At 42.6% G+C, this 23,158-nt stretch overlaps 1 protein-coding gene across 1 annotated transcript in view; it reads left to right on the top strand.

Annotated features, from left to right (window-relative positions):
• ACP3 (acid phosphatase 3) overlaps positions 1–23,158 on the top strand; it is a 41,135-nt gene that overhangs the window by 6,425 nt on the left and 11,552 nt on the right. Inside the window, exons 2-9 of the mRNA XM_081106086.1 lie at positions 3,090–3,185; positions 6,682–6,768; positions 7,224–7,376; positions 12,498–12,596; positions 14,039–14,131; positions 15,712–15,844; positions 20,072–20,154; positions 22,667–22,770. Of these exons, the coding sequence (XP_080962212.1) occupies positions 3,090–3,185; positions 6,682–6,768; positions 7,224–7,376; positions 12,498–12,596; positions 14,039–14,131; positions 15,712–15,844; positions 20,072–20,154; positions 22,667–22,770 (848 nt within the window). The remainder of the gene's footprint in view (positions 1–3,089; positions 3,186–6,681; positions 6,769–7,223; positions 7,377–12,497; positions 12,597–14,038; positions 14,132–15,711; positions 15,845–20,071; positions 20,155–22,666; positions 22,771–23,158) is intronic.

The raw sequence follows: 23,158 nt of genomic DNA, 5'->3' as shown, positions 1-23,158 counted from the left end.
CTTGTTGTGTGGGAGCATATGTGTCCTGTGTGCCAGCACTGTGTTGGGGATATAGCGGTGCCCATGACAGCAAGGATTCTACTGCCAAGGAATTTAGGGGGAGAAGAGATGCCAGATACACATACACATACACACAGAACACAAGAAAATAGGGACAAAAATAGAACCGGGGGGATGAGAGAGAGATGGAGCAGGAATTACTTTGTAACCTGTGGTCAAGGGAGGCCTCTCCTCAGAGGGTGCCTTTCCCAGGACAGATGTGAATTAGCGACCGTGTGTGTGTGTGTGTGTGTGTGTGTGTGTGTGTGTGTGTGTGTGTCTGTCCCAGGGGAAGAAGTAGAAACAGGCCATTTGAGGCAGGTAGGACATCAACACTCTGAGGCTGGAACAAATTTATTATATCAGATGGATGGGCCAGCAGGAGGGTTTGGTGACTAACCATGTTTAGCAAAAATGTAAGGTGAGAACATTATGGTGGGCAAGGCCAGATCAGGTATGCTCTTGTGAGCCAGAGTAAGGAAATTATAATTTTATGCAAAGAGCAATAGGAAATGATATAATGCCTGAAATTATATGATGTCTGAGAGTAGGCAGGGGCTCACTATAATAATCTCTACTTTTGTATATCTTTACGATTTTCTGCCAAATAAACTTAAACAGAATGAGAGGATTCTAAGCAACCAAGTAACACATTCTGATTGACTTTTTTTTTTTTTAAAGCACTTGAGGTCTGCCTGGCCGCGGTGGCTCAGTGGTTGAGCGTGGACCTATGAACCAGGAGTCATGGTTCAATTCCCAGTCAGGGCACATGCCTTTTTGGTGGTCACAAGTGGAGAATGCTACTGTCAATCTAGTGGGCAAAGGCTAAGGATGCTGCTAAACATCCTATAAGGCATAGGACAGCTCCTCACAAGGAATTACCCAACCCAAATGTCAGCAGTACTGAAGCTGAGAAACCGGTGAAATGAAACAATGTGGAGTTTATAATCTATTGAAACCGTATAACAACTCTAGTTACTCAGACCTGGGAAAGTGTTTTGCATGTACTATTTTGGGAAGTAAAAGTCTGAAGTGTGCTTTTATTGTGAAAAGAGAAGCATTAATGTTTAGCCTCAATAGTCTGTGGTCATAACCAAGTCACTCTTGGTGACAAATCACTGTAGGTGCTCATCGGAGAATATGTGGCCCTTCTTCCTGCCATGAGGGCACCATTTATTACAGCAATTCCTTACCTGACCCAGATGGTTTCCTAAGACCCACTGTACCATTAGCCCTGTATTTGCTGTAGCCTGTTCTAATGAGATTTTACTTTAGGGAAGCGATTTTCTACCTTTCTCGTCTCATGGCACACATAGACTAATTACTAAAATTCTGCGGCACATGCCAATCTGATTTTTAAAAAATAGGTATACTTTTGATTCATTCACACCAAACAGCTATTGTGTTGACTGTTGTCATTTTTTTTACAATCTAAGGGGGAAAAGGCCAGTGTCCCTGACTAAATAGCCAGGTATTGCATGTTTTAAAATTTCTTGAGCACACCTGTTGAAAATTGCTGGTTTAGGGATCAAAAAATCAGTTTTCTTCAGACACCAGAGATACAACCAAAGTCTTAGAATCCTCCCTCTCTGCCTCAAAGATGGCTAAAGCTTTGATACTCTTTCTTATTCAGTGTCTACTGAGCTCTTTTACAGAATTTCAAAAGAACAGCCTCCTGGCTTTCTTTTTAGTGGAGCACCTTAGCCAGGTAGTATAAGTGAAAAGTGCAATTAAATGTGTGTGCTGGCATCAATGTAGACTTCATCTTGTTGTTGTAGTTCTTCTTCTTCCTCTTCTCCTCCTCCTCCTCCTCCTCCTCCTCCTCCTCCTCCTCCTCCTTCTGGTTAATCCTCACCCAAGGATATTTTCCCATTGATTTTTAGAGAGTGTGGAGAGGGAGAGATAGAGAGAAACAACAATGTGAGAGAGACACATCAATTGGTTGCCTCCCGCATGAGCCCTAACCAGGGTCAGGAATCAAGCCTGCAACCGAGGTATGTGCCCTTGACTGGAGTTGAACCCAGGACCTTTCAGCTCGAGGGCCGATGCTCTATCCACTGTGCCAAACAGGATGGAGCCATCTTGTACTTCTTGAGTGTTTTTATTTCCCTATCTTTTGCTTATAAAATAACTTCGTGTTTGGCTTGGTATACTGCTCAGAAAACATATTATAATCAAGGTTTCAAAAGTTCAGGCTGCACCCCAAAGAGTAAAATGGGCACTCAAAATAGCATGACATACCAACCAGTGAGGCTCAGTAGTTGAGCATCAACCCATGAACCAGAAGGTCACAGTTCGATTTCTGGTCAGGGCACATGTCTGAGTTATGGGGTGTGCAGGAGGCAACAGATCAATGATTCTCATCATTGATGTTTCTATCCCTCTCTCCCTCTCCCTTCCTCTCTCTGAAATCAATTTTAAAAAAATAGCATGACATGTGTACACATCCAAAGTATGTCCTTAAAGTATAGAGAATTCGCTCTTCTCATCTCCCCGCTGCAATTCCTTTACCTCCAGCCTCCTAAAAACTAAAGAATCATTGATGCAAAATAGTTGCAATTTCTATGAAGCATTTTATTATAGGCAAAAAATGTTGACACCATTATTACTGTAACCACAATTAAGGGAAGACTACTTCTCATCAGAGTGCATCTGCAATAAAGTGATCTTACTGAGCTTTGTGTTCCTTCTCGTCCTGTCCGATGCACAAACCCGTCTCCATCTGCGGATGGTCTGCCTCCTAATGGCTAATCATTTGTTACTTGCTTTACCTGAGACACAGGAAAAGTGTTAGTGATTTTAGAACAGTGGTTCTTAACCTACGATTTACCTGGGAAGGTTTTTAAAATCCTGATGCCCTGGCCGTATCCCAAATTCATAAAACAAAATCACTAGGGGTGGCTCCATCCTCAGAATATTTTTAACTCCCCAAGTGATGGTATGAGCAGCCAAGATTGAGAACCAGTGGTTTAGAAAGACATCTATTATGATGAGTGGAGGCCAAATACCAAAATGAAATTTGTAACATTACTGTCTTAATCTATTTCCAGGTTTTTAGGCATGGAGACCGGAGTCCCATTGAAACCTTTCCTAATGACCCCATTAAAGAAAGCTCCTGGCCACAAGGATTTGGCCAACTCACTCAGGTTGGTTGGATTTTTAGCTAAAGTTAATGATAAGTCTCAAGGGAAACTAAACATTGTGGGGTTTGTAATCCATTGAAACCATAAAACCACTTTAGTTACTCAGATCTGGAAAAATATTTTGCACAATTACCTGGGATCTAAAAAGTCTCAAATGTGTTTCGATTGTGGAACAAGAGGAACTAATGGTTAGCCTTGTTAATTTCTGGTCATGTCCAAGTCAGCCTTAGTGACTAATAACTGCACAAAAGTGTACAGAACTTCCTGTTTCGATTTTTAAAAATATATTTTTATTGATTTCAGAGAGGAAGAGAGAGGGAGAGAATCATTGATGAGAGAGAATCATTGATCAGCTGCCTCCTGCATGCCCCCTATAACCTATAACCCCGGCATGTGCCCTTGACTGAAATAGAACCCGGGACCCTTCATTCTGCAAGCTGACACTCTATCCACTGAGCCAGATCAGCTAGGACTTGATCTTTTTTAATTGTGTGTTTTATTAAAGCATAAGAGATGTGCATGAACAACAGAAAAATGCAGGAGTTTAGTGATGCTGAAATGAGCGAAAAGATACTTATAAGCCAGCCCTTGAGATTCTCAGGCTCCACCTGAGAAAGTAATCTTGTAATCAATAAGCTGAATTCACAGAGTTGGGAAAACATTCCTCTGGAAGTGCTGATACCAAATTTGATTTCTTTTTTTAAAAAAATATATTTTATTGATTTTTTTTTACAGAGTGGAAGGGAGAGGGAGAGGGAGTTAGAAACATTGATGAGAGAGAAACATTGATCAGCCGCCTCCTGCACACCCCTCACTGGGGATGTGTCCACAACCAAGGTATATGCCCTTGCTGGAATTGAACCTGGGACACTTCAGTCCACAGGCCGATGCTCTATCCACTGAACCAAACCGGCTAGGGCCCAAATTTGATTTCTTATCAGCTAGATATGTTGGGTTTAAGCCTTCCTTTTAAGGGGTCACTTACACACAGGAAGTCCTACTTCCTACAGAGCGCCGAAGGAGAAGGTGAACTGGGAAACAAAGGCAAATGCAGTCTCTGCTCCATGCTCCAGTGCCCCCCAACCTGCCCTTGTAGGAGTGGATGGCTCTTCTGTTTGGAGCCATAAGGCCAGGTGCATTGCTTCTGTCCTGATCAATGCACTGTTTAAATATATTAAGAAGCTGTTCAAGAATGTTTAGAGTTGGATATCTGCAACACTAATGGGTCTTAATCTTGGCCAAACATTGGAATTATTGGAAGAGCTTTAAAAAGTTTTGTTGTTGTTGTTGTTGCTGTTAATCCTCACCCAAAGATAGATATTCTTTTCATTGAGTTTTAGAGAAAGTGGAAGGGATGCTGGGAAGGAGGGAGGGAGGGAGAGAGAGAGAGAAAGAGGGAGAGATGTGAGACAGACTCACCAACTGGTTGCCTCCCACATGAGCTCCAACAGGGCCTGGGATCTTACCTGCAACCCAGGTACATGCTCTTGACCTAGAATCAAACCCATGACCCTTCAGTGAGCAGGCCAATGTTCCATCCACAGAACCACACCAGCCAGGGCACTTTAAAAAATATTGGTGTCTGCCTGAGAGATTCTTGTATTGGTGCCAAGTGTGGCCTGGATATAGGATTTTTAGAAGCGCCTTGGTTGATCAGTTGATTCAAATGTGCAGCCAGAGCTGAAAATTACTGCCCTAATTCAACTACACTGTTTAATAGAGGAGGAAACTCAGAGAGGTTGTTTGAGGCCAGCATCTTCTGGCTCCCAAGTCAGACCGCTTCCCACCACAGCCTACCCAGCTTGTAGCTTCTTGAATAAGAGGTATTACAATAATTCAGGGCTGCTTCTCAATAACTATGGTTCTATTTAGACTCCTGTTCCCTTGCTGTGCTTTCAGTAAGGCTAAAAGATTCTTGCAGACTGTGGTATCTGTATTTTTCATCTGAGACTTTCTTGACTAACCATCAGATTCTCCTATAGGGGTGTTTCTCAAGCTTTCAAGTGCAAATGAATCATATAGAGATCCTGTCAAAATGCAGATTCTAATTCAGCAGGTCTAACATGGGACCTGGGATTCTGCATTTCTAACAAACTTCCTGGTGATGCCAATGGTGTTGGTACATAGACCCTCGTGAAGCAGCAAAAGTTTGAGAGTTCAAATCTTGTCCTTGACCAGGTACTTCCAATCTACATAAGGACAAGTGATGGCGGTATAGATCAGTGGTTCTCAAAGTGTGGTCCCTGGCACCTGGGAACTTGATGGAACTAAATTCTTTGGCCCCACCCACTGAACCAGAAGCTCTGGGGTGGAAGCCTGGGAATCTTTGTTTGAATGAGTTCTCCATATGATTCTGTGCAAGATAAAGTGTGAAAACCACCACTCTATAGAAGATGATTGTTTCATCGGAAGTCAGTTTTAAGTTAGAACAATGATTGGACCCAAAATACCAGCTTATTCAGCTACCCAGATCATCCAGTAAACTCACAAACCTCAAATTACACATTGCTCCCATTACCTTCTTCCCCATTCTAGAGGGGTGCTGATGATAGTGGTGGCCAGGAGTGACAAGCAAATGAGCGTGTGGGGCCAAGCAGAAGCCACGGTGATCACATCCTCTTTGACTCCTGAAGCTCTGGTGAAGCTCAGGGTTAACGACAGACCTGACCGCAGTGCTTCTCAAAGCATGGTGCTCTACTTACTACACGGGTCTGAATCACTCGAGGCAGTTGTTAAAATGCAGATTCCAGGACTACACCCAGGAATTAATGAGCAGGAATCTTGGGGGGGAATGCTGAGGAATCTGCATTTCAACAAGCACCCCTAGATACATTTTGCTTCTGATGCACAGATGGGCTTAGGGATCATTGAGCTAAAGTAATGTTTCTCAGTGATTACTGGCCGTTACAGTCTTAGTGAGCTTGTTAAAAACCGGTTCCTGAGCTCATCCTCAAACTAGGTGGGACCCAGGAATTTGGTTTCTAACATACTCCAAAATGATGCTAATACTGATGATCCACAGACCATACTTTGAGTAACAAGCTCCAGTTTTTCATGGACCACTCATAAATAAACTGTACAAATAATAAAACATTGCACCCAGAGGTTGATGTGATCTTCAGATTCATCAAATCCAACCTCTTAATGGTTGAATTTCTTCCACCAACCCCCTAAGTGGTCAACCAGCCCTTTGAATGTTCTGCCAACAAAGATGACCATTGAATGCTCTACCACATGAATCATTTATGTAGATCAGATTCATCACCAATTAATAACTGTACAAGGCTCTATGTTAAGTGGTAATGAAGCTAAAGAGTTTTCTCAGGGAGTCATGACTAAAAAATACAGCTTATTTTTTCTTGTTTTCATTTAAAAATGTGTTGTTGTGGAACTATTAAAGTACACTATTATTCACTCATTTAATGAGGAGAGATGAGGTGCATAGATAAGAGTCACAGAACTTACTTTCAGTAATTTGTGCTTTTATTTTTTCCTCTAGTTGGGCATGGAGCAGCATTATGAACTTGGAGAGTATATAAGGAAAAGATATGGAAAATTCTTGAATGAGTCCTATAAACATCAACAGGCAAGTTGGGGAACTAAAAGTGGGAACCTTGTCCCTCTGAAAGAATTTAACATAATGTTGCATTTCTCAAAGTGCTTTGCCTATTTCCCGACAGATAATCTTGCTTAGAAATGTATTCCTCTTTCTACAAATATTTTATTCCTAAAACATTATGAATATGAGTGAGCTAAAATGTTAAGGACAACTCTGGTAAATACTTTAGCTTGGCAAGTAGTGACACATAGCCTCCACTTAATTGGTCTCTTTTGTCAATTCAACTATTGGCATAGCAGGTTGCTTTATAGCATGGCATGCTCGTAATACTGTCTCTTCCATAACAGATCTTATGATCATGATGCTATCACAATGTTTGCTAATATTTTGGTGTGGATAGCCTGTCCTTTCTCAGGTACTAGCTGCACAGGAAAAACCCACAGTCCTCTCAGTTGGATTCCACTTTGATTTTCCCACTCTAGGTTTATGTTCGCAGCACAGACATTGACCGGACGTTGATGAGTGCCATGACAAACCTGGCAGCCCTGTTTCCCCCCAATGGTATTAGCCTCTGGAATCCCAACCTGCCCTGGCAGCCCATCCCAGTGCACACAGTACCTCTTGTGGAAGATCGGGTCAGTATTCTGGGAAAACCAGCAGATTCTATTGGGCCTGGAAGGCGGGAGGCAGATTGCTCAATACTTGTGGATTTGGGAGTCTGGACTCTTCTTGGGCTGTGCAGCCTTAATTCTTTCCTAAATAAAAGTGCAAAGGACAATGTAGGACATAGAAAGCCCAAGGCAAGAGAGAGTAGGAACAGAATGTCTCTTTGGATCTTTATCATCTATTTTGTTTTGCCACTCTTTCAACTTGTGGCAATTTGTCCCTGTCTATCTACACACACATACACACACTCACGGCTCCCAGTGTTTAATTCTTTGGTGCCCCACACAAGTTCTCCTCCAACACAGAATATCCTAAGACCTCTTTACCCCATGAAAAATCCCCATTTCCAGGTAGGAAAAAAAAAGAATTAAATTGAATATATGATTGGTACACAACACTTTTTATGTGTCATTATATTTACTTTTGAATGGACAATATTATTGCTCTCCTTTGATAGCCAGGGAAATAAGTGCTTAGAGAAGTTAAACAAAATGGACCCAAAGCCACACAACTGGTAAGCATCACTGTTGGAACCAGGCAATTCCAGAACAATTTTCTTCTCTGGAAACTAGTGCTTCTCAAATTTAGCTACATATTAGAATCACCTGACAATTTCATAAAACTCCTAATGCCCAGGGGACTCTCCATAACAAATTAGCATCTCTGAGGTTGGAACCCAGGCATCAGTATTTTTTAAGCCTCATCTGAGGATATGTTTTTATTGATATTAGAGAGAGAGGAAGGGAGAGAGTGAGAGAGAAACATCAATGTGATAGAGAAGCATTGACTGGTTGCCTCCCATATGGTCCCCACCAGGGATCAAACCCACAACCTTTCTGGTGTATGGGATGACACTCCAACCAACTGAGCCGCACCAGCAGGGCCAGACAGCAGTGTTTTTAAAATAATCTCTCTAGATGACTCCAGAGACAGCCAAGTCTGAGAACTAGTGCTGTAAGGCAAGCTGCTTTGAGAGAAACTCAAGTTTATTTACACTGGGTAGGACTGATCAATAATTCTTTAACCTTTTCAGAGGAATTGCTGTTTTTTAATAGTAATAAATCTAACTCATCTCCCAGGTGTGGAATCTAAGACTATATGAAGGAAATAGTTTAGGACAGTGGTTGGCAAACTCATTAGTCAACAGAGCCAAATATCAACAGTACAACGACTGAAATTTCTTTTGAGAGCCAAATTTTTTAAACTTAAACTATATAGGTAGGTACATTGTTATTAACTTAATTAGGGTACTCCTAAGGCTTAGGAAGAGCCACACTCAAGGGGCCAAAGAGCCGCGTGTGGCTCACGAGCCGCAGTTTGCTGACCACGGGTTTAGGACAAGGAATCCTTCTAATCCCTCTGCCGTCACAGTAAAAGCATGACCATCTCATCTCTCTATGAGCTCAGCATGACCACTGGACCCTGACTGTAGACAACTCTGGGGTAGGTTGCTATGCTCTTGGCCCTGCCAGTGCTCCTGGAAATGTGATTCAATTGCTACATCTGGTGACTTAAGAATTTTTCCCAACCCTGTCAACGTCACTCTAGGTAAATCTATTCCAGACAATTTTTCTAGTGTTTCCTGAAAAGTCAGGATTATTTATTTATGCCTCTTTCCATCACATAATCAGGAGTGAGGTATTATGACTATCAGTATTCTTAGGAGTTCGTGAATATATTCTTCCAAAAAGAAAAAAAGTCACTTTCAACACAGCCTTTGCTGCTTAAAGAGTGGACAGCAACACTAAATTTAGCCAAGGTAGACCAAGGTAGCTGTTAAACCCTTAATCCGGAAAGGTAGTAATTAAATTAAATGGTAAAGAGAATATAGGTGCTCTTAGAAGAGCAAGAGAAAAACAGGGAGAGTGAGGGAGAGGAAGAGAGAAACAAGTAAGATTACCTACCTATGGCTTCCAGCTCCCTGCTCTCTCAAATAAAAACAGTCCTCTAATATCAACTAAGAAATCTAATAAAATCAAGCAATACCTTGACTAACGAGTTTTTTGAGATACCAGCTGTCTCCCGGCCGATTTTTTGCATTGAGTTGATAGAGTAATTTGAGTTAACGAGCTCCTTAACGAGCTCGGTCTCGGAACGAATTAAACTCGTAAGTCAAGGCCCCACTGTACAAAGTTATCCCCAGAGCTGTGCTGAGTGCTGTAGAGAAATATGATGCCAGGTTTCTTCGTTAATTTATGGATCCATTTGATGAAAAAGATTCACATGTGAAATGTGTAGCATACAATGCAAGATGGTGAGCAGTGATTTCAAATACAAGCTGTACATACTGAAGGAAGTCAGAGAATGAGATGTACATGGAGCTACCAAAGGGCAGTCAGTCAGTCATTCAGGTCTTCGTGGAGAGACTGAGAACTTGAACCAGACCTTGGAGGAGGGGTAGGAAAGAGAGGAAGGCAGCTGGAAGGCAGTGAGTGAATAAACAGAGTGCTTCCCCTTCTGTGTTCTGAGTTCATATTTAGAAAGAATGAAGCTGTCTTGGGTACAGATCAGAGAATCCAAATTTAATAGCCAGAAGGAATCATGAGGCTGAATGACAGTGTCTTGTAAAAGGAGGGCTAGATTTAAAGTTGGAAAAAACCTAGGTCTGAGAGCCAATTACTTCAGACACTTGACCTTGAGTAACCTCCCAGCACTTCAGTTTCCTTTTCTGTATTTTGAGAACAACAGTCGCCCCCTAACTCCTTCATAGGGATTTGAGAAAAATAAGTTAGTTAAGAAATGGAAAAGACTTTGTAAACTTCAAATGTTTGGCAGATATTTAGGTATTATCCTATATGATAAAAGCATAGTATGCAAATAGTCCCCTCAACTGGGAGTTCGACCAGGGGGTGGGGCCAGTCGGGGGAAGGGAGGGAGACCCTGGCCGGCAGCTGGCCGATGCTAGGGATCCTACCAGTGCACAAATTGCGTGCACTGGGTCTCTAGTTCTATATATTTTCAGCCTGATTCTTTCAATATGTGGGATGAGGAAACAAGTCTAGAAAGGTGAAATAATTCATTAAAGCCTAGACCTTTAAATGAACAGTCTTGTGCTTTTTCCCTCAATAATGTCATTTCTAACTATGGAAAAATTTGAAAGCCATGCAATGAAATTTGACATAAAAAAGTAGATATAAAAGTATACTTTTTTTTTTCAGAATATCAACTGTAATTGAAAAATTAAAATTAAAAAAATTTTAAAGTATACCTTCTTCAATACCATACATGGATGATGAGTAGTGCTTTGAGGCATTTGTCTGACAGTGACTTAGAAGGAAAAGATACTTGAGCCTCTGACATAGTTGAAGCAATTCAGAAATAAGGAAGGGCTTGAAATTAGATGGCAAAGACGTTAGGGGAAGGAAAGACAGGTGAGACAAGTGACACACAGACTCAGAAATGACAGGAAGCAACTTATATAAAAAAGTGTTTTCTCAGTGGCTATTAATATGCCAGGCCCAGTTCCAGGCATTGATGACACATGCGTGAACAGGATAGTCAAGATCTGGTTGTCCTCGAGTCTATATTTTATAGGAAATAGATAAGAAATAAAGAAATAAAATAATTTCAGATGGTGATGAGCTCCTTGAGGGAAATAAAACAAGGCAATGTGGTGCCTGGGCAGGATGGTTAGGAAATCCGGGGTGGGAGTCAGTGGGGGAGTGTCTCAAGCAGGAAACAGTCTGCAGAGACCTCAAGCCTGTGTGTCCAAGGGACGTCCCAGACCACAGTATTGCTGGAGAGGAGTGAGAGAGGAGGGCAGTGGGACGCAGGGCCGAGCAGTCACTAGGGGCCAACTGTGAGTTTAGGTTTTGCTCCAAGTAAGATGGAAAGCCAATGAAGATTATAAAGCACAGGATGGCATGATCTGACTGAGGCTGTAAAAGGATTCGTGTCTACACAAATCAAACAAAAAGGATTTGTGGGGCTGCTTGCGGAGACGGCATGGGAAGGTACAAAGGGTGGACACCGACCTATCCAACAGGAAGCTCTCAGTGGTTGAAACACAGGTTTGGGTGGCTCGGACGGGAAAGGGACAAGGAAGATCAGGAAAAGGGGTCTCTTCTGGAAATAGTTTGAAATCAGCAAGCAAAAGGGATGAGCTCATGAAGCAGGATGATCATCTTGCCTTAGGCAACAGTAGAGAGATGGCAAAGAGGAAACGGTTCAAAATGAAGAAGTTGAGCTCAGCTTTGTACATGTTACATTTGGGGAAGAAGAGAACCATCCAAGTAGTGATATCTACCAAGGGCTAGAACAGCCGTGGGCAAACTACGGCCCATTTGAAATGAATAAAACTATTGAAAAAAAGACCGTACCCTTTTATGTAATGATGTTTACTTTGAATTTATATTAGTTCACACAAACACTCCATCCATGCTTTTGTTCCGGCCCTCCGGTCCAGTTTTAAGAACCCATTGTGGCCCTCGAGTCAAAAAGTTTGCCCACCCCTGGGCCAGAAATTCAGGACTAGTCACAGGGGGAAAACAAGAGCAACAAAATAAACTCAGGAGTCACCAACCTGTAGAGTATGGTTAAAGCTACAACAGCTTGTTGGGTTTAAACTTATTTTTGCATGGTCACTTTGTCCTCACAATAGGTCTTTAAATATATTTTTCTATTGATTTAATATGTGCCCTTATTTTAACAATGGTCTGCAAATTTGCAAGAATTAAGTCAATGAATGGTTTACTTGATCTCTCAAGATTCTTCCCAGAACCTGTAATTCATTTCTCTGTACTCATGTGCACCTAGAAAATAAAAGGGGTCGGGAGGGAAGCAAGAGATTGGTTATTAATTTCACATGGAAAAACCAGGAAGTGTGAATATTTACTAATAGCACAGTTCTCTGTAGGCAAGTTCATGAAAGGAAAAAAAAATGATTTCCAGTTCTGGGTGCATATTCTACTTTTAAGACCAGCAGATCCCTTACCTCTTTCCCCTCAATTTTAGGATTTCCATTCAGCTCAAAACACATTTGAATCTCTTATGAATGTCTCTTTGCACCTAATGTTTAAAATATGGCTGCAGCTTCCTTAGCAAAGTTCTTCTGACTAACAAAGGTTTTTTTATTTTTCTTTTGTCCTCAGTTGCTATTCCTGCCTTTCAAGAACTGCCCTCGTTTTCAAGAACTAGAGAGCGAGACTTTGAAATCGGAGGAATTCCAGAAGAGGCTGCAGCCTTACAAGGTTACAAATGGTGTCTTTTCATGTGTGCATGAGTATGAGGGCCAAGTCCAAGGGCAGAGCTGCAGCTTCTTGAAAGTGTGGGTGGAACAGGCCTGCAGTGGCTGGTCTAGGCCAGTGGTCGGCAAACTGCGGCTCGTGAGCCACACGCGGCTCTTTGGCCCCTTGAGTGTGGCTCTTCCTAAGCCTTAGGAGTACCCTAATCAAGTTAATAACAATGTACTTACCTATATAGTTTAAGTTTAAAAAATTTGGCTCTCAAAAGAAATTTCAGTCGTTGTACTGTTGATATTTGGCTCTGTTGACTAATGAGTTTGCCGACCACTGGTAGGCAATCGGTGAGGCTGTTTAATGAAGGTCAGTCATCACTTCCTCTTCCCCATGGCTGTGCTGGGACCACGGGCAAAAAGAAGCCAGTCCCTTTGGAATCTTATACCCACATCCCTGAGCAGAACCAGGTGAAAGTGTGTGGCTGGCTCAGTATAAATGCAAGTCTTAGATGATCTGCATTATTGTGAGGCTAAGGGGCTGGGCCTACTATATACAAAGGATAGGTGTGTGTGTGTGTGTGTGTGTGTGTGTGTGTGTGTGTGTGTGTGTTTAATGTTTCCATTTTGTGAAATGCCCCTTTTCAAGACTATGCAAAAGGTAAATTATCTTCCAAAATGCTTCCCATAAATTGCTGCCAGTTTCATCAGGCAGATAGCTGAGTGGTGGGTCTATTAACGTGGCAATCTAAGAATAATACAGCACATAGAGAATGTTTGCATCTCATCCAAATTTCACACTTACGGCCAGACACCAGGTCCTGGTTCTGCTGTGTTGTCCTGGGTTCCTTTGACCTGGGGCATGCTTTCCCTTCTCACCTTGGCCACTGATTTATATGTGAGTTATACGTAACCTACTTCCAAAAAGAATTTTGAGGCAGTGCACTTCAGTCTGCTTCCAGGACAAACAAGGAGCATGTGGCGGTAGGCCAGCCTTTGCTCACACTTTGAATGCAGTAATGAGAAATGATCAATTAGTATTTGTAAAAAAACAAAAAATTTAGATATGTTTTCATTGATTTTTTAGAGAGAGAAAGGGAGAGGGATAAAGAGATAGAAACATTGATCAGCTGCCTCCTGCACACCCCCACTGGGGATCAAGCCTATAACCAGGGCATGTGCCCTGACTGGTAATTGAACCTCTTGGTTCATGGGTTGATGCTCAACCACTGAGCCACTCTGGCTGGGTTGGCATTATAGCCAGTAATACTGGCACACATTTCTGTAAAGAATAACAGTTCCCAGCAGGGGTAATCTAGTCAGTAGAGGCCAGGGATACTACTAAACATCCTATAATATGTGGGGCAGCCCCCCACAGCTGGGAGTTATCCAGCCCAAAATATCCACAATGATGTGAAACCTGGCATAGAAATGTCTTTCCCTCTCCATGTGTTTCAGGATTTTATGGAAACGTTGCCAAAATTGTCAGGATACCATGGCAAGGACCTTTTCGGAATTTGGAGTAAAATCTACGACCCTTTATTTTGTGAGGTAAAAGAAAAAATATATTAAAAATGAACTTGAAATCTGATTTTGATTTATGCCTACTTTGAAATAGATGAATACATTTTCTTTTGCTTTTTTTTTTTTTGCAGGTGTATTACTTATACTTTCTTTGATATTGAAACATAATTCAGACCTTCTTTATATTAGCTCGAACATCCTGACTTCTTCTCGCCATTATTTATGTTTTCACCCTTTAAAAATTGCAAACAAAATGGCTTTTCTTCTGTGCCTTGTCGCTTATTTTTCAGTCACTCAGAAATGTTGGGCTCCTGTCATGGATTTTAATGAAAAACACACAATGTTATTGTACAGTAAGATAAAAAAAAAAAAAATTAATCTGATTTCTGGATATAAACCAACTTTAAGCCACTATTGAAAATGGTTTATCAGGAAAGGATCTCTTCCTTGCCATGTAATGCATACAAAATAACCTTTGAAGCTAAATTAACTACTGAGTTTTTCAAGGACACGTGGTGCTTCTCACTCACGTGCTCCACCTGCTGGCCAAAAGGAATACTCTACAATCCTGGTTTCCCAACCAGTTCACAGAATCCTGGGGGGGAAGTCTGACAAAACTCGTGTCCACTCCATATTCTGTGGTCCTCGTGAGTGTCTGCGGGGCAGCGGTCGCTTTCATAGTTCCATCGCAATAACATGTGACACCGTTTGCCCCTCTCCCAAGCACACGCTACGTTCCCAATATTCTTACTTTTCCATCAGCACCTGTTTCCTGGAAGCTGTCAGTCTATTTATAAACACTCTTCAATGGAGACACGAGCCCACATTTTGGTTCCCGTCTTAATTTTTTTTCTTTCTTCCTTACTACAGTTTGATCTGAGTTATTCGATAATGTGGTCATGGTGCGTGGTTCTTTTTCACCTCCTTCTCTCGTTTCCTCACTTTGGTCTCGTCTCTCTCTCTCTCTCTCTCTCTCTCTCTCTCTCTCTCTCTCTCTCTCTCTCCTGCCTTTGAAGTTTAGGCAAGCTTAATTAACTTTCATGGCAGATAATAAATATCGCCACAGCATCTCTGCCTGCCCTGCTGTATAATTCAGTCATCAATTTACCAAATGCCTACTGTGCGCAAGGTGGAGGCTTTCCTCAAGAGGCAGTGAACTGGAAGCTGGTGGAAGTAGGAGTATATTATCAAAGGCTCTATAAATATCTTACCTTCCCATCCATCCTTTTAGGCCGCTCACTCAGCTTTTAAGGAACCATCATCTAACCCTGTTCGCTTGGTCTTCCCCCAAGGTTAATAAAAGTATTTCTAAACCTCTCATAAGAGAATAAGGTATATTCTTGCCCTACCACACCCTTACTCTGAAAAATACGAATTATCCTTTGACCCAGAGTTAAGCCCAAAGCTATGGACTTGGTAAGAGGGGGCAGACTAGTTTCTGTGACTTTTTCTTCTGAAAATCAATGCCACTATTTATCACAGAGTAAAGTTTTCCTAGAAGGAAACACAGGACACAAAGGCTGAACCCAGTAGTTCTATGGGGTGACAGAAGAAAGAGGGCACTCAGAAATAAAAATACACCTTTCCTCCCTTTTTCTTTGCTGCAGAGTGTTCACAATTTCACGTTACCCTCCTGGGCCGCAGGGGACACCATGACTAAGCTGAAAGAATTGTCAGAATTGTCCCTCCTGTCCCTGTATGGAATTCACAAGCAGAAAGAGAAATCTAGACTACAGGGGGGTAAGTACATTTTAAAAAAGGAGAGGAGCAAATTGAATTTGTGGTTGCATGATACAGGTCTAAGTCCTGGGTCCACCACTAATCAGCCATGCGGCTTCGGAAAAATCACTTGATCACTCTTGTACCTACCAGTTTCCCTGATGCAAAACCAGGATAATAATGATATCCACTTCACAGGTCATAAAGATTAAAATGAACGAAAATATTCAAAAGGCTTAGGACAAACACTACCTGGTACGTAATATGCTGAGGATAAATGTTCTGCGTTATTATAATTCTTAGTATTACCCAGTCTGGGCCTTCGTTTTTCCATCTGGAAAATGAGGGCTTTGGGCTAAAGCTAAATGATACTTTTCATCCCCTTCAGATCAAAGAATCAAGGATTTTGTATCTGAGCCCGGTGAAAATCAGTGTGTCCAGTGGCCTAGAGGATGAATTTTTCAAGTGGGGGGTATGACAAAAGTGGCCTGTTTTCCCGAAACCCTTGGCGGTAGCTATTTCGAAAGTTAATCAAACATATTTTGCAGACTGATTATAGCCTTTAGAATAATACCTATTGCAATTGGCAACCTTATGACTCAGCTTAAATTTTTCCATTGGTGTTACAAAGTGTTTATTTCTCAGTGATGCTTCTCCTCAGCTAGATCTGGCCCTTCATAGCATGAGACATCTTATCATAATGAAGGTAACCCCGGCAAGAGGATGCCAAGCCCTTATAATCAGGGCAGGTGGGCGGAAGAAAGAAGCCAGGACCAGGCAGGATGGAGATAGACACTGAGGCCTCTGAGGGCATCAGGTAGGAGGTCCAAGACACCAAAGGGTGTGTCAGGTTCAGGTGTTGTTAATATAGACATTAAAACTAAGGATGGAGAGCAAGAGAAGGTCCATGATGTCAGGCTGATATAGCAATGAAGCAATCCTACGCCATAGGAGACGGTTCAAGTCACATACTCTACACAGTTTGAGGAAAACAGTACAATCACAGCAGGACGCCGTCCATGGCCAGACTCTATTTTCATGGGGTCAGGACAAGTTCAGCAGAACCCCAGAAGAATACAGAGAAGCAAAGCATTCTGGTGGTTGGACCACACTGGGAGGAAGTTCGCTTGGGACCGCATAGCTAGAGAAAGAATGCAAATCACCAGCCAGAAGAGGAGTCAATTATAGCTACCAAAAAAGAGTGACGGAAGCTATAACCAGAAGAGCAGCTAATGAGGCATGTATTCCGTATGAGGCGTACAAAGTAGCTTGTGGCAAATGCTTGGGACAGTGGTCATTAGTGATATGAGGAAGTTGCAGGCCTACTGTCACAGAAGTCTTGATTGCGTGGCACAGAGACAGACATGGTAGAAATAGACAAGCTCTTACTCCATGCTAAGGGTATGGGCAGCAAGATCCTGCCTTTTGGGAAGGGAGAGCATCCAGAGATGAGTCTTTGATGGGATCTGGCATATTGGAGGAAATCAGCAGGCAGGATACAGACTGTGTGTAAAGGACAGAGCCCAGGAAACAGCTTCATCCTATGCACTAAATAATGAAATGATGCAGAGGGTGAAAGTTGGGCTTCATTGGCTATATAAGCACCAGGCCTCATACTTGGACCCCCAGGTACCAGCATTATGACTTAATACCAAGTCCCATTAGATGGTGAAGGCAGGACTCTTGATTTCTTTCCTCCAACCTAGTCATGGGCTCAGGAGTTCCGCCCCTTGCCACTGAAAATGCAGTCCAAGGCCCTGCAACGTCACCTATCACGGGGCTAGCAATGCAAAATCTCAGGCCCCACCTCAAACCAGCTGAATCAGAATCTGCATTTTCTGGAGGAAGTCCGGTGCTATTGATAAGCCAGGAAATTGTTTCCTGAGTGATACCTGCCAAAACACTAGCTCAGTCTATTGTTCCGATCTGGCGAGGCAAGAGAGACTTGTCAGCTGCGTGCTTGTTGAATGATGAAGTGACTGGACGCCACCCTGCAGGGAAAACATGTGTTGTCTGGCTGACAGAGTCACATGGGAACATCAGGACATTGAGCAGCAGCTTTGGACCTCTGCCAAAACTTTTTGTCCTATCAGTTGGTTTCCGGGGTGACACTGGTGGGTAATATACGCTCTCAACTCACCTGCTGCACACACACCAAGAAAATCCTTACAGTTCGCTTAGAAATATATGGCTGGTCATACTCATACTGATGGAGATCTCTGTGTGCTCTAGATCAGGGGTTGGCAAACCACACCCTGTAGTTCAAATCCAGCCCACTGACTATTTTATGGTAAATAAAATGTTATTGAAACCCAGCCACACTCGTTCTCCGGTCATGCCTATGGCTGCCTTTGTGCTTCCACCCGAGAGTGAACAGCTGCGACAGACCCTATGGCCCACAAGGCCTAAAATGTCTACTATCTGGCCCTTTTCAGAAAAAGTGTGCCAATCCGTGCTGTGGCCCAAGAGTGAGGGAAGTGGCGTTGATGTCTTTCAATCAATGGCATTTTGTCTAGTTTATGCAGATTCAATAAATGATGCAATGGGGAACTCAGCAGCTACGTTTATTGCAGCATGGTCTAATGACTAAGAGCAAGGGTTGTGAAGGAGGACATGCTGGGTTCAGAGAAGCTCAGCCTGTCTGCTCAGAGTTGTGTAATCTTGGACAGGTCTCTGAATTTCCCTGAGTCTCAGTTTCCCCTCCTATAAGACATCATTACTAGGATGCCAGAACCTGGGGATACTTGTGATAGTTCCCCCTAGTTTCTCCGAAGACCAGGTGTACAATCACTCCCGGCCAAGAGCTAATAGCATTCCATTATCAGCGCTGAAGCCTGCTGCAAAGGCACCTGCTGACAAGGGTCAAGTTGATGGAAGATGGCTGTCATGACTCACAGAAACTTGGCTTCAGAGTTTAGTACTGATGTGGCATGAAGATCCAACTGAAGTTCTTTAGGGCTTTCTGTAGGCAACCTTCCCTGGGACAGAATGATGTAGGCCTGTTGGAGATGTAGTATCCAGCTGCTTCCATTTTGTTTTTGTTTTTTATTTTTTAAATATGTTTTTATTGATTTCATAGAGAGGAAGGGAGAAAGGGAGAGAAATAGAGACAAAAGTGATAAGAGAGAATCATTGATTGGCTGCCTCTTGCATGCCCTCCACTAGGGATCAAGCCCGCAATGTGGGCATGTGCCCTGGCCAGAATCAACCCTGGGTCAATGTTCAGCCACACTGGCCTGGCCAGCTTCTTCCATTTTTAATCAAAAAAGTCCCAACATCTACAGAAAGCAGGTCACCTCCCCCTACCCCATAATTATCTTTTATTGTGCTTATTGGTATACAGACCAATAAAGTATCTTCTGACTATTTTATGAGCTTTCTTAGGACAGGAAATGTGTGATTCACCTAGCAAAGCATCTGGACCATTGAAGCTGCTCAGTCTGTGTCTATTAACATCAATGTCCTGCTCATTCCAAAAAAAATAAATAAATAAGCAAAAACTGCTCATTCTTAAGACAAGCGAGCACATGTGTAATAGAGTAGAGAGACCACCAACAGAGACACAAGGGGTCTTCAGGTGATGATGGCGGAATCCCTGAGGCAACATGCTCCCTAAACAGCACCTGACGCCACAAGGGACCCTCAGCCTTCAGCGTCTGAAAACAGGATGGAGACCTAGTTATGCACCGCAGGAGCCTCAACTACCAGGTATGAAGGGCAGAATCTCTCAGCTATGAAGACACATGAAGCTAAAGATGCTGCATGCCCCCAGAATAGTGACACCCAGGAAACCTACAGAAATGGTCCGCAGGAATCAGTCCATGAACTGGACAGACGACCAGAGAGCTGCTTTCTCCCATGATCTCCAGCAGGTCTGACTGCCAGAGAGTGGAAGCAAGAGAGGCGAAGACAGAGAAGTACACACCATGCGGTCACTTCAGGCCTGCCCTGGAGGGGAGCATGGGCTAACAACTGTCTGGGAAAAAGCCGTCTGAAATTCCTTCCACGTTGCTCAACCTCCTAACTTACACAGTCAATTGCACAAGTCAGAATTCAGTAAAATAATGCATGTAAATCACAAGGCTAGCCCATGGCTGATGGTCAACCGAAATGAGTTCTTTTCCTCTCTTCTTAAGTCTTGAGAATCACGGCAGAGAGAATCACTAAGTATGAATTAACTGAAAGCTTATTAACTAAAATAGAAGCCCATGTTTGGCCCAGCTCCACAGTTGCTCTATCTTCTTTTAGGTGTCCTGGTCGGTGAAATCCTCAATCATATGAAGACAGCAACTCAACCATGGAACCACAGAAAACTTATCATGTATTCTGCAGTAAGTATTTTTGTCTCCACTCAACCTCCACTTGTTCAGATGTGTGATCTCTTGAAGGTGGGGCCCTCATTTTTTAAAAAATATTTTTTATTGCTCTTTAGAGAGAGAGGAAAGGAGAGGGAAAGAGAACCATCCATGTGAGAGTGAAACATCCAGCTGCCTCCTGCACGCCCCTTAACTGGGGATCAAACCCACAATCCAGGCATGTGCCCTGACCAGGAAGCAAAGGGACAACCATTCAGTGCACAGGACCATGCCCCAACCAACTGAAAAGTCAGTTGCACAAGTTTCCCTTAGTTTCTAATCTGGTTTCCAGTTCTAACTTGTGTGATTCTGGGACGTCACATATCTATAACACCAGCCAGGGCAGGGCCTTATCTTGATCCTCATTTCCTTATTACCCAGTAGGTGGTAAACACCTGTTCAAAGCTTTTAAAATTAAATACATAATTCTGGCCTTTGAGGAATTTGCAATCTAACACTGACAAGATGAGTATATACAGAAACACCATACAGAGCAGTATAGAAATGCCATCAAGCCAGTGCTTTGGTGCCTCAAAGACAAGCACTCACTTTTCCAAACCAGGGCATCAACAGGACAGGAGAAGCTGAGTGCAGGACTTGGTGATGGACGGGAATGTGGGTGGAAGGCAATGATGTGGAAGGAAAAGGCAATGTTTCAAACCTCGATAACTGGGAGGAAGATGGAACCATTAACAGAAGTAGTCTTAGGCCAGATGAATGTACCAATTAGACAACTGGGTTTGAAATTCCGAGGGGGGGGGGGGTGGGCGGGCGGGCATCCAAGTTGAAAACTCCAGATGGCAAATGGACAGGTAGAAGAGGGAAAGGGAAAGAGAGTTGAAACTTGAAGTGAGAGCTGCATTTGGGTACAGAAAGAAAAGAGAGAGATCTGGGAGAAGACTTCCTCCTTGGAGCAGGAGAGACAGGGGAAGGGACACAGGTGGAGGGGAGTTTGCAGGGACTATGCCCTGAAATGCCCATCCATGGAGTCTGGGACGAGCAGGGAAACTGGACATAGTATGCTGACTCAGTCTTCCACCCACCGTCTCCATGACAGAGGATCTTGCAGATGTGGTGTGGCTAGAGAAAGCCACGCTTTCATTCTGCACAAAGATGGAAGAGGTGATTGAAGATACAGGGAACTCTGCTTATCATCAGGGGTTCTACATGGCATAGACCAGAGAAAGTGCTCTGTAGTGCTCCCTGGAGAGAGGCAGGCCTGGAAAGTCAGTTGCACAAGTTTCCCTAGCTTTTAATCTGGTTTCCAATCCTAACTTGTGTGATTTCTGGGACATCACATATCTATAATCCATTTCTTTCTCTAGTAAACCAGTTCTAACCCCTTTTTGAATATGTTTACACTGCAATATAGCTTAGGCAAACAAATGTTATACCCACTTGGCAGATATGGAAGTTGAAGATTTCATAGAATTAGATAGCTAATCAGTGACAAAACCAGTCCCCTATGCCTCTCAGCCATTCTGGGATAAACATTGAACAATTTTTTTTAATCTTTTTAAAAATATATATTTTATTGATTTTAGAGAGGAAGGGAGAGGGAGAGAGAGACAGAAACATCAATGATGAGAGAGAATCACTGATTAGCTGCCTCCTGCATGGCCCCTACTGGGATCGAGCCCATAGCACAGGCATGTGCCCTTGGCCAGAATTGAACCTGAGACCCTTCAGTCTGCAGGCCGACACTCTATCCATTGAGCCAAACAAGCTAGGGCAGAACAATTATTTTTTTAAATATATCTTTTTATTGTTCTCTGAGATGGAGGGAGAGAAAAAGAAAAATATAAAAATCAATGATGAGAGAGAATCATTGATCAGCTGCCTCTGACACACCCCACACTGGGAATCAAGCCCACAACCCAGGCATGTGCCCTCACTGGGAATCTAACCATGACCTCCTGGTTCATAGGTTGATGCTCAACCACTAAGCCACGCTGGCTGGGCTGAACAATTATTTTTAAGCTATACACTCTACTTCCTTATATTTTATTCTCCTTAAACATTTATGACCTCATATATTCCTCTCCAATTTTAAAACCCCAGATAATTCTATACACAAAAAGAATCTAGCATTAATATGTTCCAAAGTATTTTAAATTTTAATGAAAATGACAAAAGCTAAAAGAGAGATGCCTCTGGAAAAAGGCATGGGGGGAAAATCAGAAGACTTGGCTTAAATGTACTTTCTTTCTTTGGGGGATTATGTGACAGTAAGTGAGCTACTTAATTTTTCTTGGGTCTGTTTCTTCATCTTTTAATTGGACGTTGTGATGTGTATGCCTAGCACACAGCAGATGCTCAACCAAAATTAGTTCTTCTCCTCTCTACTTCTAAAGTCACTAGGGGTATGGGGAATTTAATTGAATCACAAACCATCATGGTGCTTTACAAATGCTGAATATATACCTATTGAATGTAAATCTGAAACCGAGGTAAAGGTTAAAAAGTGATTTATTTCCAATATCTGCAGCATGACACTACTGTAAGTGGCCTACAGATGGCGCTAGATGTTTTCAATGGAATCCTTCCTCCCTATGCTTCCTGCCACTTAATGGAATTGTACCTTGAGAAGGGGTAAGTGTCTAAAGAGGTGCTTTTCAAAATTAATATCATTGGACCTGAAGTTTTTTTTGTTTTTTAATATATTTTATTGATTTTTTTACAGAGAGGAAGGGAGAGGGATAGAGAGTTAGAAACATTGATGAGAGAGAAACATCGATCAGCTGCCTCCTGCACACTCCCTACTGGGGATGTGCCCGCAACCAAGGTACATGCCCTTGACCGGAATCGAACCTGGGACCCTTGAGTCCACAGGCTGACACTCTATCCACTGAGCCAAACCGGTTAGGGCTGAAGTTTTTTTTATTATTATTGCTATTGTTAGATTAACTGTATTCTTAAGATATTTAATTTTCAGTTAGGTACATAAACTTAAAAATCATATACTACATTAAATAATTCA

Source organism: Myotis nattereri (assembly GCF_964212035.1).
Source record: "Myotis nattereri genome assembly, chromosome: 14".
Taxonomy (NCBI): Eukaryota; Metazoa; Chordata; class Mammalia; order Chiroptera; family Vespertilionidae; genus Myotis; species Myotis nattereri.
This window is presented reverse-complemented; position numbering and strand designations above follow the sequence as displayed.